Genomic DNA, 19,931 nt, shown 5'->3' with positions numbered 1-19,931 from the left:
CTGGACTGCCCTGGGTCTTGACAAGCTCAGTAGGATACCAAAAGCTAGCTCTCAAGGGTAGTATACTGGCTGCCACTGGCAGTAGGTACTTAGTCCAAAACCCCAGAAGAAGCCAGGTAGACATGTTGGATCCAGAGACTCCAGAAAGCATAGTCAGATGTGGCCAAGCACTCGGCTTGGAATGTGGGGTCGGGGGGTTCAAAGGTATGGTTGCTGGGCTGCCTGGTGGGCAGTTTCCAAAGCGTACTGCTGAGCTTTATCCCGATGGAAGGTGGCAGACTTGGTATAGTTGTGTATACAGGACAAATGATTAGTGATAGATGAGGGAAGTGTTGCCTCCAGAACATGAAAAGACCTACTCCGTGTTGTGCCTGAGTGTAGTGGCTGGTTTAATGGTAACTGTTGGGGGAATTTCTTGGCCCTTAAAGGACCAGATGATGCACAAAACTTGACACGAGGCTGAGTCTTGAATATTGTGAGGGGCGATTGACCAGTCATGTTGGTATAAGTGGTCTGCTAGTCAATATAATGCCCAAAATGGCACCTTTCCAATCGTAAGGTATTTAAATCTTGGCGGCAGAGGTTATGAGCAATTGCAGTGTGACAGGGAAAAAAAATGGGGGGGGGTGTGTTCTTGGCTTCACGTAGGAAAGAATTCAAACATGAACTGACATATAGAGTTTAAAGTAAAAGTAAGTTTATTTAGCAGAAAGTAAGAAAACAAAGGCCACCCATAGACAGAGTAGCGGTCTCTAATTGCTAGTGGAAGAGAGACCCCTCCATCTCCTGGGCTGGGTTTTACATGTGTTTTCTGCATCCATGGAAAAGTCATTGGTATGGGGGGGAAAGGAGGGCAGAAGAAAAATGGTAAGTTTACCTTTAACTTCAGTAATTTACAGGAAAAAGAGGGGCAGGTTGGTTTTTAACTCTTGTAACGCACAACCTGTGTTTAATTTGCCATGGGCGTCACTATAGGGATGGTCCTAATGGCATCTCTAGTCTTCCAGGGAGAGATGGCTTTGTGTCACTGCTTAACATCTGCCTGAGTTCTGTGCCTGAGCACGGAGGCAGCAGGCTTGGAATCCAACCTCTTAGTTCCCTCTTCTGAAGAAATAGCCCTTATGCCCCTTTCCTATATTAGCAGGACTGTTTAAATATTCTTTTTTTTAATTGAAGTTTATTTGGGTGACAATTGTTAGTAAAGTTATATAGATTTCAGGTGTACAATTCTGTATTACATCATCTATAAATCCCATTGTGTGTTCACCACCCAGAGTCAGTTCTCCTTCCATCACCATATATTTGATCCCCTTTACCCTCATCTACCACCCCCCATTCCCCTTACCCTCTGGTAACCACTAAACTATTGTCTGTGTCTATGAGTTTTTGTTTCTCATTTGTTTGTCTTGTTGTTGTTTTTGGTTTATATACCACATATCAGAGAAATCATACGGTTCTCTGCTTTTTCTGTCTGACTTATTTCGCTTAGCATTATAATCTCAAGATCCATCTATGTTGTCACAAATGGTCCTATTTCATCTTTTCTTACCGCCGAATAGTATTCCATTGTGTATAGATACCACAACTTCTTTATCCATTCATCTATTGAAGGACATTTTGGTTGTTTCTATGTCTTGGCCACCATAAACAAAGCTGCAATGAACATTGGAGCACACGTGTCTTTATGTAGAAATGTTTTCAGATTTTTTTGGTAGATACCCAGGAGAGGGATTGCTGGGTCATATGGTATTTCTATTTGTAATTTTTTGAGGAACCTCTACACTGCCTTCCATAACGGCTGCACCAGTCTGCATTCCCACCAACAGTGTATCAGGGTTCCTTTTCCTCCACAGCCTCTCCAACACTTGTTACTATTTGTCTTGTTGCCATTCTGACTGGGGTGAGGTGATATCTCATTGTGGTTTTTATTTGCATTTCTCTGATGATTAGTGATGTTCAGCATTTTTTCATATGTCTATTTGCCATTGGTATGTCCTCTTTGGAGAAATGTCTCTTCAGGTCCTCTGCCCATTTTTCAATTGGGTTGTTTGCTTTTTTGTTGTTGAGGTGCATGAGTTTCTTGTATATTTAGGATATTAGCCCTTTATCGGAGACACTGTTTGCAAAACTCTTTTCCCATTCAGTTGGTTGCCTCTTTATTTTGTCGATGGTTTCTTTTGCTGTGCAGAAGCTTTTAAGTTTGATATAGTCCCATTCATTTATTTTAGCTTTTACTTGCCTTGCCTTTGGAGTCAAATTCATAAAATGTTCTTTGAACCCAAGGTCTATAAGTTTAGTACCTATGTTTTCTTCTATGCAGTTTATTGTTTCAGGTCTTATGCTTAAGTCTTTGACCCATTTTGAATTAATTTTGGTACATGGTGACAGATAGCAGTCCAGTTTCATTCTTTTGCACATGGCTTTCCAATTCTGCAAAACCCATTTATTGAAGAGGCTGTCTTTTCTCCATTGTATGTTTTTTGCTTCTTTGTCAAAAATTATCTGTCCATATTTATGTGGTTTTATTTCTGGGTTCTCAATTCTATTCCATTGGTCTATGTGTCTGTTTTTCTGCCAATACCGTGCTGTTTTGATTATTGTTGTCCTGTAGTACAAGCTAAAGTCAGGGAGTGTGATACCTCCAGCATTGTTCTTTTTTCTTAAGATTGCTTTGGCTATTCGGGGTCTTTTGTGGTTCCAAACAAATCTGATGATTTTTTGTTCTATTTCTTTAAAAAATGCCATTGGGATTGTGATGGGGATTGCATTAAATCTGTATATAGCTTTGGGTAATATGGCCATTTTAACTATGTTGATTCTTCCAATCCATGAGCACGGAATGTCTGTCCATTTCTTTGTGTCTTCTTCAATTTCTTTTAAAAATGTCTTATAGTTTTCAGCATATAGGTCTTTCACATCCTTGGTTAAGTTTATTCCTAGGTATTTTATTCTTTTTGTTGCAATTGCAAAATGAATTTTTTTTTCCTTTTTCTGAGATTTCATTGTTAGTAGATAGGAATGCAATGGACTTTTGTGTGTTGATTTTGTAGCCGGCAACTTTACTGTATTTGTTGATTGTTTCTAACAGCTTTTTGGTGGAGTCTTTAGGTTTTCTATATATAGCATCATATCATCTGCAAAGAGTGACAATTTAACTTCTTCATTCCCAATTTGGATGTCTTTTATTTCTTTTTCTTGCCTGATTGCTCTGGCGAGGACTTCCAACACTATGTTGAAAAGCAGAGGTGATAGAGGACAGCCCTGTCGTGTTCCTGAACGTTGAGCAAAGGGCTTCAGTTTTTCACCATTAATTATGAGATTAGCTGAGGGTTTGTCATATATGGCCTTTATTATGTTAAGATATTTTCCTTCTATACCTATTTTATTAAGTGTTTTAATCATAAATGGATGTTGTATCTTGTTAAATGCTTTTTCTGCATCAATTGATAAAATCATAGGATTTTTGTCCTTTATTTTGTTTATGTGATGTATCACATTGATGGATTTGTGGATCTTGAACCATCCTTGTGCCCCTGGGATGAACCACACTTGGTCGTAATGAATGATTTTTTGAATGCATTGTTGTATTTGATTTGCTAGAATTTTGTTTAGGATTTTTGCATCTGTATTCATCAGAGATATTGGTCTGTAGTTTTCTTTTTTTGTGTTGTCCTTACCAGGTTTTGGTATCAGGGTAATGTTGGCCTCATAAAATGAGTTAGGGAGTACTTACTGTCTCTTCTTCAACTTTTTGGAAGAGTTTGAGCAGGATTGGCATTAGATCCTCTTTGAAGGTTTGGTAGAATTCACTAGTGATGCCATCTGGTCCCAGACATTTGCTTTTGGGAAGGTTTTAGATGACTGATTCAATTTCGTTACTGGTGATCGGTTTGTTTAGATTTTCCAGTTCTTCATGGTTCAGCCCAGGAAAGCTATATGTTTCTAATAACTTGTCCATTTCTTCTAGGTCATTGAATTTGGAGCAGGACTGTTTAAATATTCTATTGGCAGCTAGGGAAATGTGTATTGACCCCCTTCAAAAGTGAAAGCAAATTGGGCCTGGATTCCTCCACGATTGGAACAGAAAAGAAAATATTAGCTAGGTCAGTGACTGTGAAGGATATCCTTTGGGCTTGTTTTATGTACTCAGTCAGTTCTATAATATTAGGAATTGGAGCCTTGATGGGGGATCCTGAGAATTGAGGTTTCCATAGTCAATGGTGAGCCACCATTCATTAGTGGCTGGCTTAAGTACAGCCAAATGGGACTATTGAAAGGGGAGAGTGTAGCCTTAATGACGCCTGTGTTTCCCTGAATATAAGACCTAGCTGGACAATCAGCTCTAATGCGTCTTTTGGAGCAAAAATTAATATAAGACCTGGTATTATATTATATTATATTATATTATATTATATTATATTATAGACTTGGTCTTATAGTAAAGTAAGGCCGGGTCTTATATATTAATTTTTGCTCCAAAAGACGCATTAGAGCTGATTGTCCAGCTAGGTCTTATTTTCGGGGAAATATGGTATCTTTAATGACAGGGCTGGACTTTCAGTGCCCTGTTTAGGTCAGTATTGGGGAGTGTTTACCATCTTGAACGGGTAGGAAGAGTCACCAGTTTCCATTTGCAAATCCCACCAGAAAGGCCAAAAGCTTGGACTTTTTTTTTGGTGGGAGGGAGCTGTTTGAGGTGAATGGTTACCATAGTTATAACCAAATGGGTTTGTGTTGTGAGTGGAATATGACTATCAAAGCAGCAGTCTCACACACGTTTGTGTCTTTCCACAATGTCAGACTTTGTTAGAATAAAGCCACGGATGTAGTCCTACTGACTTGGTTTACCATGGGTGTTAACCAAGGCTCTGGTCAGAGGACAGCCTCCAATAGTTGAGGTAGAGTGGTTTTACTCAAGAGGGTCACGCAGGGTTGCAGGCAGTAGTGTTAGGCAAGGCGAACAGAGTCTTATGAAAGAAGGATGAGAGAGTCCAGCGTTCAGTGAGAGTCCCGAGAGTCCCTTTGGCACGGGGATGCATATTATTAGGTGTCAGGCTGGGCTGGTGAGATGGTCAGGAGGTGAGGCTTCAAGCGCTTCGTCTGGATGCGTACAGGTACGGCTGTCAGCTCCTCAGTTGCGGCCTGAGTGATGAGCCGTCAGAGAGCTCTGATTTTATACTTGAAACTGGGTGCAGTGTACCATCTGCAGTCTGGTAAAGCTCATCTCCAATCCAATAAAGCCATCCAGACAGTCACTCCATCCTGCATCTGGAGTTATCTGGTTAGGGAGTTCACTGGGTATGCCTTTCACATGATACTCTGGCATTACTGTCGCTTTGTGACTGTAATATCAGCACAAAGCTGATATAATAATATATCATATATCATATAATAATATCAGCATTATTAGTCCATTTTGTGCTCATAATTAATGCTCTATACAATTTGCAACTTTGATGGTTTTACCAGCAATGAATGCCCTGTAGGTAGAATTTAGAGGGATTGCCTGACACGACAGTGACTTGGACCCATTTCTAAGAGCGCCAAAAAGGACTGTGCATTTTTATTGTCTCAGTGGACCATGAGAGTAGTATAGGGGTGATTGTCCCAAGAAGGTGGGACAAATCCCCAAAAGCCTCAGTTTCCTAGGGTAGGGCCTTAGGTGGCTGCCAGTCCTGGAAGTTAGGTAAGGAGGCAGAGGGAGTAGCAGGGACAGGCTCGGGGTCAGAGGGCAGCTGTGTGGCATGAGGGTGGACAGCAGAAGGGGCTGTAGCTGGGAAAATGCTGGTTTCAGGGTCAAGAGTTTTGAGACTAGCTGTCAAGTGGCCAGGAACCTCAAGTTGTTAACTCCTGGTAGAGGTTTTCCTGTATAGGTTCCTGATATAGGAACCTTTTCCATTGAGGGAAATTTGTTCCAGGGAGACAGTTCTAGGGCAGCAGGAATGGAGGGCAGAAGTCTGAATTATCTCGGCGTCTGGGTGGGAATCTTCATGCCTAGCCACCACGTCAACACCCTCCACTGCTTTTTGGATGGTTGTGACAGTCTCAATAAAACGTAGTACGATGATGCCCAGCCATTAGGGAGCCGGCCCTGTATAAAGAATTCTCTGAACTCAGGGTCAAATGGGGCCTCTTCAGGGTAGGAAATGAAGAGGTCATTTAGGTCCTGTTTCTGGCACAAAGCTCCTAAAACCCTTGGAGTTTCCTAAGTGATATGAGCCATAAAGGTGTCTTTTGTTGTTAATGAGGTGGCTTTTGGAACTCACCTAAGATTGGGGGCTGGTTACCCGTGGAGTCAAACCATGTGACTAGAGGGTTGAAACTTTTTCAGTCCCATCCCCAACCTGGATGGGCTGGAGATGGGAGTGCAATCACCAGTTGCCAATGATTTAATCAATCATGTCCATGTAATGAAGCCTCTATAAAATCCCAAAAGTACAGGGTTGAGAGACCTTCCAGGTTGGTGAACATGTGGAGATTCGGGGAGAGTAGTGCCCATGGAGAGCGCGTGGAAGCTCTGCGCCCCTTTCCCACACCTTGTCTTGTGCATCTCTTCTGTCTGGCCCTTCCTGAGTTATGTCCTTTTATAATAAACTAGTAAGCTAGTGAGTAATTGGTTTTCCTGAGTTCTGTGAGCTGCTCTAGCAAATGAATTGAACGCAAGGAGGGGGTCCTGGGAACCTCTGATTTATAGTCAATCAGAAGCACAAGGAGCAAGCTGGGCTTGCGACTGGCCTCTGTAACGGGGGTGTGGTCTTGTAGGACTGAACTCTGAAAATGTGAAATCTGATGTTACCTCCAGATGGATGGTGTCAGAATTGAGTTGAATTTTTGGACACCCACCTTGGACACCCAGGTGTCCAAGAATTGCTTGTTGGTGTGGGGACACCTCCCACCCCCATCTATGGTGGAATTGGGTGCAGATCACTCGTACCATTAGACATTGCCAATCTTGTGTGGCAGATTGGGCCTCGTTAATGTTTTCCATTCACTAGCAGCCTGAGCAGTGACCACTGTGATGGAAGGATGGGCATGGCACCAGGTGATAAATATCCAGGTGAGGAGAGGGAGGGCCCTGGTGAAAATACCGGTGGCTCTAGGGGCCTTTGCCTTCCCTCTCCCTCCTCACTACAGGCCACAGAGACCTGTGGTGGCAGGGATGCCCCATGAGGAGAATTTCCTGGTTCTGAGTTCAGAGGAAAGCCGAGGGGGTCCAGGATCTGTGGTGTCTCAGAAAATGAGCAATAGCCTAGACGGATCTTTAAGGTTATGGATTTTAGGGGTTTTAGCAGTACCAGCCAGGTGGCGCATTTTGGCAGTTCTAACAATGTAGAACCTGGTCCAAAAATCTGCAATAGCCAATCAGCTAGCCTCTATCTTTCCTGCTGCACAAAATCTTACAAAATATTTGAATTTCAGTTAAGGTCTAGTTTCTGAGCTCAGTTTCTATACTTTGTGATTTTTCTCACATTACCTTAATCTTACATGTTTAAGATTACTGGAAAACTATGGTGGATGTCCCTGTGAGCTCTTTGTAGGCTGCCGCTTTCATTTGCAGGGTTTCCCACTTGACCTCTCTGGGACGGGGAGGGTCTGCCTCCACTGGTGCAATACTCAACAGGGTCTTGAGGAGAGCCCCGAGGCCTCCGGCGTGTCGCAGCTGGGCCTTGGCATGTTGGTGTGCTATGCCACTGAGCAGCGCCCAGGAGGATTTCAGAGGGGTTCTGCATCCGTCCAAGACCTGGGCACATCCTTGGGGTTCTTAGGAGGCGCTGGCACCAGATGTTCAGGACATTTGTATTTGTCCATTAATGTTTTAGTATTATCATGGTAGGTATTGGACCCACAATATACTATCAGGAGAGGAAGTGCCAGAGGCGAGTGAAACAGTGACAGAGACCACAGGCCTCTGCATTTCCCCTTTTGTAGGGCCACTGGTTTCCTGTCGCAAGGCTACTTCACTAGTCTGGGTTAGGACACGTGGTCCAGGTGTAACCCAATGACTAGGTGGTTGCAGGTGGAGGTCTCCTGTTCCCCTTACCTGCACGAGTATCTTTTCCTTATGCCTCTTTGAGTGGTGACAATAGCCTTGTGATCCAGTTGACCCTCCTTAGCTCTCCTTGGCCTGGAGGCATGGAGGAGCCTCTCGTACATGTCAATTAAGGCCTTTATAGTTAGTAGTCTAATCATCTTGTTAGACCACATGGCCTTGACCACGCTGCTCTGGGAAGGTTGTTGATTATGGCAGCAGTGACATTTGGGGATGGATACCACAGGCAACACACAACAGTGGCAACAGGAGAAAGCACAGAGCGTGACAGTCTTCTAACAAGCAGTGTTTACTTCCCAGATGGTGCTACCCACCAGGGTTGGTCAGTTGCAGGGTAAGCCAGTTGCAGCTTCGCCAATTGTTTTGTTGTTGTTGCAGCCTATCTAGTGATGCAATCAGCTAGAAATGCTTGGGGGCACTCATGCAGGGAGCCCCTCCCCCCCAACATTTCAGAACCAGTATTGTGGCTGGACTGGCCCTTGTGGTTCTTATTATGATTGCAAGACACCCTCAGCAATAAGCATCAGGAAACTTTAAAAAAAATGTTATTGGGACCACAGAGCAAGGTTGTGGGTAGAGTGTGGACCTGGGATTCTGCTTTGATTGGGGTTGAGAGCGGAGGCCTAGGGTTTTGAGGGCTCGTTCTTTTTTGGTGAATTTTAAAAAGAGCAGGAATTAAAGCAAGCAGTCGAATGGTCGGTTATCTGTTAACCGGAGATCTCTAAAACAAAGGCGACTTGTGAGGGACACGGAGCCCACCAGGCCTGGCTCTTTATCTAGTCCTGTGGCTGGCGGTTTGTCCAAGACAGTCTTGGAAGTGGATGCCTCAGCAGTCAAAAGCTTCAGTCAGTCAGTTGTATTACAAAACAACAATAGAAAAACTGTGGTGCTTACACGATAGTTATCTTGTTATTGATTTTTAATTTAATTCTGTAGTGATCAGAGAACACATCTGTGTGATTTCAGTCCTTTTATTATAAATACGTTAAGGCATATTGTACAGCCCAGCATGTCTATCTTGGTGAATGTACCATATGCAATGGAAAAGTGCATTCTGCAGCTGCTGGTGAAATGTTCCATCAATTAGATCAAGGTGGTTAACAGTGTTCATAGTTTCTATCTATATTGAATTTTTGTCTAGTTCTACCAGTAGCTGAGAGAAGGTGCTAAGGTGTCCAACTAAGCTTATGGGTGTCTTCCTTTAAATCTGTCCATTTTCACTTTATTTTAAAACTGTTATTGGGCACATACGTGATTGTCTTTTTGAACTGACCCCTTTCTCAGCATGATTACTCTTTATCTCTAGTAATACTATCTTGAAGCCCACTTTATGATATTAATAGTGCCACTCCAAGCTTGTTTATCGGTTACATGGAATGAATAAATGAACAAACAAATGTAACGCATGTCCCCACATCCACCGCCATGGTTAGTGTGACTTCAATGGTCACACTAACTTCTCATGGGGTTTTGTGATCCCTGGACTCTTCCAATAACTTGAGTTCTTCAGTCCCATCTCTTGGTTCTTTTGCAGGAGTCCCACTAACCTCGATAGGTGTGTTCTGGTTTGTTTGTTGTTGTATTTTGTTTAACATTCTGGCAGTCCCTCTAAAACCAAGAAAGAGAGGTCGGTTCTCCTTTTTTCAAACATGTGTTATACAAGGAACGATTTAAAGTGTGCGCCTGAGGGAGAAGGGCAGCCTCTCTGGGGCAGGAGGAGAGAGCTAAGACCTGAGGATAAGGTCACCAACAAATGAGCTAAGAGCTCAAAAATGGAGTAGAGGGGTCCCAGACGTGTCCCACTAACTGCTGCTCAGCAGGATGAGCTATGGGGGTTGTCCTTTTCAAAAACACCAGAGCGCAGACTGGGTGTAGTCAGAAGACTGTCAAATGGAGACCAGGTCCCAAGAGTCCACTGTATTTTGGCCAGGACTTGATGGGACACTCAGATAATCAATTAAGCCTCATAAAGCCTGGGGACAGCACAAGCTCCGGACTTCCCAGGCCAACTGCCTGATGGGGATGCTATCAGAGTATCCCCCATATGACTAGTCCTTAGATTGACCAACAGTAGAGTGTCACCAATTAGATTTATCCACATAAGATTTATACCAAGTAGATAATCACCAACTTTAGATTTATAAAGCATAAAACATTGTGAAAAAGTTAAAATATTTAAGCATTTGTTATGACAAATATCTATGGAAATAGTAAGAAAATCTCCAAAATGAAAACATCAGTGGAATAAGAACAGGTCACAGGGCCAAGTACAGTGGGCTTTGGGGTCAGACAGAGATCTGAACCTGGCAACACCCCCGACTAGCTGGGGGTGCAAACAACCGCCTCTTGGCCTGCTGGCTCACCAGTGAAATAACCCGCTTCCTAGCTTCCTGGGAGGATAAATGAAATAGTCATATGCTCAGGCTACAAGAACTTATCTTTAGAAGGAGTTTCATCTAAAACCACTTTGGTTTATGAGGATTACAAAGCATTAAAAAAAAAAAAAAAAAAAGGAGTCCTTATCTGGATTTCTAGGGCCTTGGGAGCAAACAGCTCATCAAAGACAGTCATCCCTAGGGTCACCTGTGCAGCTGTAAAGGTGGACATGTTAAGTTTTCTCAAAGCATTTGTAATTTATAATTTACAGCAGTAATAACCTTGGCATTCCTTGATTTTTCTTCATTCATTTTTCTGTCTTTGCTATTTTTCCTTTTTTGTATTCAAGTTTCCATTACATGAACAATTAATGTCAAATACCTATGTGCTTTCGTTGAGAACAGGCTCAAACATACAATACAGCCATGAAAGCTAGAGCCTGCCTTGTCAAGCTTTGTTAACTAATGTTATTGAACAAACTCTGTCCATTTTAATGGGTTATGTCGTTGTTTTAGTATAAATGAGTGTTAATTTAGGAACTAATGAATGCATGAAGAATTTTCCACTGAAATTAGGAGCAATTATATTTTTGACTTAGGATAATTCTATTTATTCTCCAGGCTCATAAAATCAAATACAAATACACACACATAAGATTCTTAGATCTTTATTTTACAAAATTGGACATATACTCTCTCTCTCCTCTTGCTTTCCTCATCTGGCCTGGAGGCGTTTGCTCCTACACATCGCTTTCTGTGGAATACCACCAATCTGATGGTCATTTACATTGTTTCCTATTTTGTCCTTACCAAAAAATACAATATACATTGATAAACATAATCTTAAGTACTGGCACTTTATTTTTCTCTTAGGGATAGGTTCCCAGGAGTGATACCGCTGGGTTGAAGAGTATGTATATTTTTTATGTTAAAAGACAGAGTCACAATGATTTCCAAAGTGGCTATCACAATTTACATTTCTAATAGCACAGTATGAAATTAACTTTTCCCCCTGCTTCCTGCTGTTAGTCGATAAGATGACAACTTTAGACAAAGACTTATTGGACTATGGATGTTTTAGTAAATTTGTTCAGAAAGTCACTCACATTCATATGTAATCACAGCACGTTAATGATCTTCAAAAATGAACAGGTGTAACTTGTGAATCTGAAATCAAGCCTAAAATCATATATCTTTGAGTTATGCAAAAAAGATGAATTTTTGTAGGTTAGTCATCAAACAATATGTATGGGGAGATCACTGAACAGTCTAATAAAACTGTTCGTGAATCTTTAAAGGAAAGGTATAACTTATACTAAGTCAGGTTCTAAAGGGAAATTTTAGGTTGATGATGATGAAACTCAAGGAAGTAAAAATACCTCTCCTAAACAGAATACTGAAAAAATTTATTTCTAAAGTGGACTATGGACATGGAAAATTTTTAGAGCAATAATATATCTGACAGTTTCTTAAAATAATTTTGCCTTTAAAATTTCTGAAATGTTAAGTAACATTTGTGCACTACAGACATATCCTACCTTTTTTTTTTAACAAGACAATTCATATAATATTAAGAGAAACAGGGAAACACAAAAATATAACTCATTTCTGGGTTATACAATATTTTGGTAACTGACATGCATTTGTATGTAAATACCCCACTGAAAATCAGTAACAAGAGCATGATGGAGTGGATATTCTCTTTATCTAGCCCATTTTTATTCCGTGGTGCATACTGAGTACTACAGCCCAAACCTGCCTCTCTTCACTCTCTAAACTTCCTCTTAATTATATCACACTTGCATATTTATGTAAATAACACTTCTAGAAAATCTTCAGCAAACCCAGATGCAGGTAAAACTTCAACAGTGTCTTGTTTATTGAGGCAGCTCAATAACAACGATCATACCAACTTATATATGGCAGCAAGCAGTAGGAACAAACGTTACATGCTACTTTCACATCTGTCCCACACTTCATCTGGAATGCATACTGAGTTGTAAAGTTACTGTAAACACATGTTATGTTTAATGTGGAAAATCTTGATTGATGTGTCCTTTAGCGGACAAAAATTTCAAATTTTCAGTGACTGTGTTAAATTCACATATACAGATCTAAAATATACAATTTGTGTTGTGTGGCACAGTCTCACACACAGCCACTGTATTCCTAGATACTGTCTGTAGTTCTTCTGCCTCCCAGAATATTTCACGCTTGAATAATTCTTTTGAGATTTCAAACAGCTCACTGTAATACAGTTAAGTATGTCTATTTACAATCGGATATATTCCGCTCTGTATTCTTTAGCTGGGAATCACAGCTAACTTTCAGTATGTTAATGGTTTTTATGGGATGCATTTTTACACATTTCTGAGTTGACAGATTGTACCTCAGTAGGAATTCCCATGTTCCATCAGTACCTTCGCCCATTGGAAGGGTTCTGGGGGTAGGGTTCTGCAGTCCGACCTGGCTGCGGTCTCAGGGTTTGTCCCCTATGTGAACTCTTTGATGGACACTGAGGCGGGACTTCCTGCTGAAGGCCTTCCCACACTGAGAACACTCATATGGTTTCTCTCCCGTGTGGATTCGCAAGTGTAACCTCAGAGTGGACCGCTGGCTGAATGTTTTGCCGCATTCAGTACACTCATAGGGTTTCTCTCCTGTGTGAGTTCTCATGTGTATAATGAGTTGCGAGTTCTGAATGAAGGACTTTCCACATTCGCTGCACTCGTAACGTTTCTCCCCCGTGTGAATTTTCTGATGTATAATGAGGTTTGATTTCTTGAAGAAGGTTTTTGCACATTCATTACACTCATAAGGGCGCTCCCCTGTATGAATTCTCTGGTGTGTCGTAAGTTCAAACTTCTGGGCAAATGTCTTGCCACATTCACTGCATTCGTAGGGCTTCTTTTCCATATGTGCTCTCTGGTGTACAATGAGGTTTGACTGGTGGGTGAAAGCTTTTCCACATTCAAGACATTCAAAGGGTTTCTCCCCGGTATGAATTCTCTGGTGTTTAATGAGGTTTGCCTTATGGGAGAAGGTTTTCTTACATACATTACATTCATAAGGTTTTTCTCCGGTGTGTATTCTCTTATGACTAATGAGGAGTGACTTAAAGGGGAAAGCCTTGTCACAGTAATTACAAATGAAAGGTTGTACCAGATTTCGAATTTTCTGATGTTTAAAAATGGCTTCTTTATGGCTGAAGGCTTTTCCACTTTTGTTATAGTCAGAGTATTCCACTTCAGTATGGGTTTTCTCTTGCTTTAGATAGAGAAGTGCTTTTCCAAATCCATTATATTCATCAGTTTGTTTTCTTATATAGCTTCTATTACTATTAAGTAAGTCTGAATTATATTTCAAAGTTTTTTCATATAAGTCATATTTATAAGGTACTTGTCTTAACGAAACAAAGTCTGTGCTCAGATTGAATGATTTTCCAAAGAGATCACCCCTTTCCTCAATTGGGGTTTGGTTCTTAAAGATTACAAATGGCCTCGCTTGCTCATCTGGGTTTCTGGGCTCCCTCTCCACCTGGTCATCAGCCTTCCACACCTCTAGGAAAGAGCACACGAAATACATTTCGTCAACCCTTTCACTATAACGTTATAGAATGTGACATCTCCACAAATTTCCATTGTAGGTCTGCTTTTTAATTTGGGACTCAGTCTTCTAGTATTAAAAGGTCTCCACTTTCCTAGCTCTTAAACTTTGAAAGGAAAAACACATGCCTGTAGCAAAAAAAAAAGTAGAAACTGACAATGAACACAAGTAGCATTGCCAGATTACAAAATGACCTTAAAAAGCGGGTAAAGGAAAATAAAAACAAAGGGCAGCAAACAGGAAATACATGATGTGGGAGGGCTGACAAGTCCACAGATGAAGGAGACTCAGTGTCCTCAAGGACACTGAGCAAGTTAGCACAGAGACCAAGAAAAGAAGATGACGGAAAAGCACCTAGGCAGATGTGAGGTTAGCAACCCAGACTGACTCTGAATGACTGTGGTCGGACCGGCCGCCTCTGTGTGCTTCTAGGCTCTTTCCCCTTGAACCTCTCTCTCATCTGTGCCAACTAGCTTCCTAGGGCGGGATTTCTCACAGGTTTGCAGAGATGACCCTATTGCAGTGCTCCACATCTCTAAAGTAATAAGACTTTTGCAAGTGAATGGCAAGACCCAGAAACTCATACACTCTGTAGGAAATATAAAATAGATCCAAGGATCCAAGATCCTTTTGACAGATTCACTGCTACTGCTGGTTTCACTGCTTTTTTTCTGTTGAAGTTGTTGGAGAGAGAATGCATTTTCATCATTCAATCTTATTTTTCTCCTTTTAATATTTAAGTTCTTCCCCAAACCAGTCTTGTCCCTGCTTTTATTTGAAAGAATTGTGAGGATCAAATTACCCAGCCTTGACCTAGGCCTTTGGTAACCTTTACTTTCATCTATGCATTACTGGCCATCCATGACTCTTGTGATCCTGCTGCCATTTGTGTCCAGGCCAATGTCACTTCTGTACTGAAAAATCTGCATTCCCCTTGAGGGCACCACATCAATTTCCATGAGCTAAACTATAAAGGTCACTGTTCTGGCAAACAGAGTACTAATTAAAGAGCAACTAATCACAAAACAAAGGCTAAGACAAGTTAGGCAAGTACCAGGGCTCCAGTGCGAGTGGCAAATATCTGTAAACGGGAAGAAGGTGAGCAGGGAGGTGCAATTCAGAGCGCTGAGGGACACAGGCCATCTGTTCTCAGCCATCTCTAAAGCTTTAGAGACTGGAAACATAGATTCCTAAAAAATTCCAAAGGTACCAACCCATTCATAATCCTTGGGATAGTACTTCAAGTGGCTTCTGATTCTCCTTCTCTCCTTCCAAGGCTTTCTAGAAAGTTCTCAACTGGCAATTCTAACTTTGCTAGCTACAATCTTTGTGGCTCCAACTTGAAAATCATCTCTGGTTTGATAATATCAGAGAACTTGCTAATGGAACGTAGCTCCTAACTGCTCGGGCTTCAGAGATCCTGAAAATAAAGTAGGCAGCACTTTAGAGTCTGCACCCTCACCTTTAACACCTGAAGCCTGAGGCCAAAACCATTTAGTAATTTAGAAGCTCAATTTCTGGTAACGGAGAAATGACATAAACGCTACTCAGTAAACAGTGTAAACTTCTGCAAGCTGTCCTTACCCACGGAGAGTAAGTTGCTGTAATTCTCCAGCATCACGTCCATGTACAGGATCCTCTGAGACGGGTCCAGTTGCTCCCACTCCTCCTGGCTGAAGTCCACAGTCACATCCGTGAATGAAACCGACCCCTGAAACGGCACATTGCTGTTCATTCTGAAATGACGAGCACTGGGTGACATAGAAAGGACACATGGAAACTTACCACATTGTTGTAAAAGAGTCATGCACTGTGGAATTACATATGACACCAACTGTACATACACCTTCACTGTGGTTGTCACGTCTCCAAAACGTATTTACAGTGGTTAAAGCATGGGTTCAGATTCCCCTGTACCTCTGGCACTGTGACACCTGACAGGTAGCTAAGATGAATAACACACTGTTTCTCCTCTGAAGATGTATAAGGGAGTTAAATGCATAAACATAAATGTACAGTATTTAATGTTACCAGTGCAGTGAGTGCTCACATAGGTGTTGTTATGCCGCATCAAACTAGAGAAAATTACAGAGTACATGAAACCTTTTGTGATACTGTGATAAACATGTATTTGGTAATTCAGATGCCCAAAATATTTTTCTCATCTATACAGAGGGTGCCAAAAAATGTATATACATTTTAAGAAAACTATTAAAATTGTAATATTCAATATATACCAATAACAAAAGATGGATACAAGTCACATTTGACGTCTGCAATTACGAGAGGTGCTCCAATTGGTTACCATCAGCGTCCAAACACTTCTGATTACAGTGAACTACTGCTTGAGCAACACTGACCAAAGTGTCCATTTGTATACATTTTTTTGGCACCCCCAGTATTTGGTTTTTCTCCACAGTCCCTGGCTCTAAGCTCTCCAAACCCCTGGAATCAGGTGTTGAAAGTGAGAAAGATCTTTGTTATGTTAATGAGGTGACTTGGAAATTACCTAAGGATGGGAGCTGGTCAGGAGTAGCCCCAACCCGTGATTAGAGGGTTGGCAGTTACAGGCCCACTCCCTGCCCTCTGGGGAGTGGGGCTGGAGGATTCCTGTGCCAGTGGTCATGGCTGAATTATCCCAGCTCTGTAACGAAGACTCCATAAAACCTAAAATGATAGGGTTCGAAGAGCTTCTGGGTTGGGGAACACAGCTGCTGGGAGAGCGGTGCCCTGGAGAGGGCATGGAAGTTCCAGAGGTAAGTAAAACACTCACTCAGTCCCTCTCCCTCACTCTTCTCTCTCCCCTCCCTCTCACACTGCCTCTCCTCTCTCTAGCTCTCTCTCACTTTCATGCTCACGCTCCAGTCTCTCGCTACTGTCTCTCTCTTTCTCATTCCTCTCTCTCCTTTCTTTCTCTCTTCCTCAATCCTGTCTTACTCCTCTCTTTTCTCTCCCTTCTCTCTCTCCTCACTCAGTCTTTCTCTCTCCTCTCCTTATTCCTTTTTCTCTCATTTCTTTCACTCCAATCTGTCTAATTACTTTCTCTCACTCCTCTCTCCCTTCCTCTCCTGTCTTTCTCTCATTTTTCTGTCTCATTCCCTGCCCGTCTATCTGACTCTTCTGTCTCTCTCTGTTCTGTATCTCATTTTCTCTCTCTTACTCTCTCAATCCTGTCTTTTTCTCTCTCACTCCTTTTTTCTTCTCTCTCTCTCTCTCTCTCTCCCCTCTCTTGCCTTCTGGTCTTTCTCACTCCCTCTCCTGTCACTCTCACTCTTCTGTCTCACTCCTCTCTCACTCACTCCTCTCTCTCTCTCACTCATTTTTCTCGTCTCTCACTCATGTTTCTTTCTCATTTCTTTCTCTCTCTCTCTCTACTCTGTCACTTTTTCACTCTCGTCTTTCACACTACTCTCTCACTCCTATCTTTCTCCTTTCTATTTTTCACTTCTCTCTCCCTCTACTTTCTCTTACTCCTCCCTCCCTCTCTCTCTCTCTCTCTCATCTCCTCCCCCCACCCGTTCCACCCTCTCTCCCTCTCTGGTATTTCTCTCTTTTCTGTCTCACTTCTCCCTCCCTCCCTCCTTCCTTCCTCTCTCCTGTTTCTCTCATTCCTTTTTCTTTTCCTCTCTCCTGTAGTTCTCTCACTCTCTCTTCTCTCACTCTCTCTCTCTCTGCTGTCTCTCTCAATCCTCTTGTTCTCTCCCCCTGTGCTGTCTTTCTCACTCCTCTCTCCCCCCTCCAGCCTCTCTTTCAAGCTCTCTCACCTTTCTTACCCCTAATTCCTCTCACTCTCTCCCGCCTCGTACTCTCTGTTGTCTCACTCCTCTGCTCTCACTCATCTTTCTCACTCATTCTCGTTTCACTCACTCCGTTTCTCATTATTGTCACACTCCTCTCCCCCCCACTTCCCCTCTCTCCTTTCTTTCTCTCACTTCTTTCACTCTCTTGTTCAGCCACTCCTCTCTCTCTGCTCTATTTCTCCTTTCTCTCATTGCCTCACTTCTTTCACTTTCACACTCCTTCCTCTCACTTCTCCCTCTCTCCTGTCATTCTCTCATTCTTCTCACTCCTCTCTCTGCCTCACTTTCACTCTCACTCTTCTCTTTCCTCTCACTCCTTTCTCACTTTCATGTTCTCTCTCTCTCCCCTCTCACTGTTCTTACTCTTCTGTCTTTCTCTCCCTCTGCCTCACTTTCACTCACACTTCTTTCAATCCCCTCACTCCTCACCTTTCTCACACTCCTCTCTCACTCTCCTCTCCCTCTTCTGTCTCACTCCTCTTCCCCATCTCACTCTCTCTCCCCCTACCTTTGTCTGTCTCTGTCTCTCTCTCTTTCTCTCTCCCCCCTTCTCTCGCTCCCTCTCATTTCACTCTCTTTTCTTTCTCACTTTCTCTCCTCTCTCTCCCCCTTCTTCGTCTCCCCTTTTCCTCTGTCCCCCACTTGATTCTCTCCTCCCTCTCTCCTCCCGCTCCTTCTCATTCTTCCCTCTCTCACTCCTGTCTCTCCAGGAATCTTAAGCTGGTGTCCCCTGGGTCACAAAACTTGTGGTTTGGGAAAAGGGAAAGAAGGGTGAGGGATGAGAACCTCTGCTTCCTGGGTGGCCACATGGTCACGGGTGGTATGGATCACAGCAGCTGTGCTGTGATCAGTTACTAAAGGTAAAAGTTAGTCATGGAATTTAGAGATGGATCCAACTCCTAGGGACTTGGTACACTTGATACATAAACAAATGCAGGCTAATAAGAAAAAGGTGTAAATCTTTAGTTGCTTATTAAGAAATGGGATGAATTAAAAAGACACTGATGGGTTAGAACTTAAGTTTAGGTGTGCCAAAGTTACCTCCTATTGGTCCTCCAACATTAAATGGCCCCAAACAAGCCTGCTGTATTTATCCGTTTGGAGCAATTTTTGAAGCTGGAAGACAGAAATTACAATGAAAACCCTGACCAGCAAACTCTGGGGGCAGTGGTTAGACCGATTAATCTAGTAATGCTGAACAAAAGGGCCTGGGTCCCCTGGCTTGACTCTTTGCTGGAGACCCAAAGCCTTTTGCACAAGTGTGAGTAAAATAGTTGGGGGATGGAGAAGTTTCTAGGACTCCTTGAAATGGGAGTCCCAAGAACTGTGGTACAAAACCCACTGGTGAAGCCCTGATTTGCACTACAATTAGACAGAGAAGGTGAAAATCTAATGGCTGACAGGATTATGAAAGTCGGAGTGTTTAAGAAGGTATTCTGTAAAGAAGCTGTGTCTCCTTTACCTGAGTGTTTCACGGGAATTACATATGGCCAGGAACACTTCCCCTCCCCACTACTGTAACACAGAAACCGCTGAGAAAGTCCTAATGGAGGCTCCCGTTAGGAATGTAAGCACCACGGGAGTTCAGGGGAAAGTTCTGTAGAACAACTGGTAAGTGTGATCAGGCTTCAGATGAAGTGGTGCATTTCTTACCTGATTGTACTCAGGGGATGGACATTGCCTCTGACTGGGAAACATTTCCCCCACCTAATATTGTAAAGCACAAGGCATGGAAATCTGCTCTTCAAGTAATGTTAATTGGACACGCTAAGTGGGAACCAGTACTACTGCCCTGAGCCCACAGTGTGTCATGGAGGCCGGAATGCCGGCAGGGACAGATTCTCTGTGCCGTAGTCCTATGTGCGGCGTATACTGGGGCTTTAGTGAGTGCTTCCTAGTGGAAACTACTGGTCTCTTGGACTTGAGAATTTCCATTTTAGAGGAATGTTTACTACCTTGCTATTAATTGAAGCTGCCTCTAAGACTGAAAGACATAAAATGATCTTGAAATCAGAACTACAGTGCCTTGGGTGAGGTCAGAGGAACACTACTGGGGATGGCAGTGCCCAGAAGAGTTCCGTAATCAAATGGAAATGGTCT

At 42.5% G+C, this 19,931-nt stretch overlaps 1 protein-coding gene across 5 annotated transcripts in view; it reads right to left on the bottom strand.

Moving 5' to 3' along the window:
- Positions 1-9,021: 9,021 nt before the first annotated feature.
- Positions 9,022-19,931, bottom strand: part of ZFP1 (ZFP1 zinc finger protein) — a 35,170-nt gene continuing 24,260 nt past the window's right edge. For 4 of the 5 annotated variants that reach the window (XM_033128898.1, XM_033128900.1, XM_033128899.1 and 1 more), the window contains 2 exons: positions 15,616-15,742; positions 9,022-13,985 (listed from right to left, as the gene is read on the bottom strand). In XM_033128898.1, coding sequence (XP_032984789.1) covers positions 12,904-13,985; positions 15,616-15,742 — 1,209 coding nt within the window. In that variant the 3' untranslated portion in view covers positions 9,022-12,903. Of the gene's footprint in view, positions 13,986-15,615; positions 15,783-19,931 lie in introns of all 5 variants that reach the window. The other variant, XM_033128897.1, reaches the window with a different exon arrangement.

This window comes from Rhinolophus ferrumequinum, chromosome 15 (assembly GCF_004115265.2).
Source record: "Rhinolophus ferrumequinum isolate MPI-CBG mRhiFer1 chromosome 15, mRhiFer1_v1.p, whole genome shotgun sequence".
Classification (NCBI taxonomy): Eukaryota; Metazoa; Chordata; class Mammalia; order Chiroptera; family Rhinolophidae; genus Rhinolophus; species Rhinolophus ferrumequinum.
This window is presented reverse-complemented; position numbering and strand designations above follow the sequence as displayed.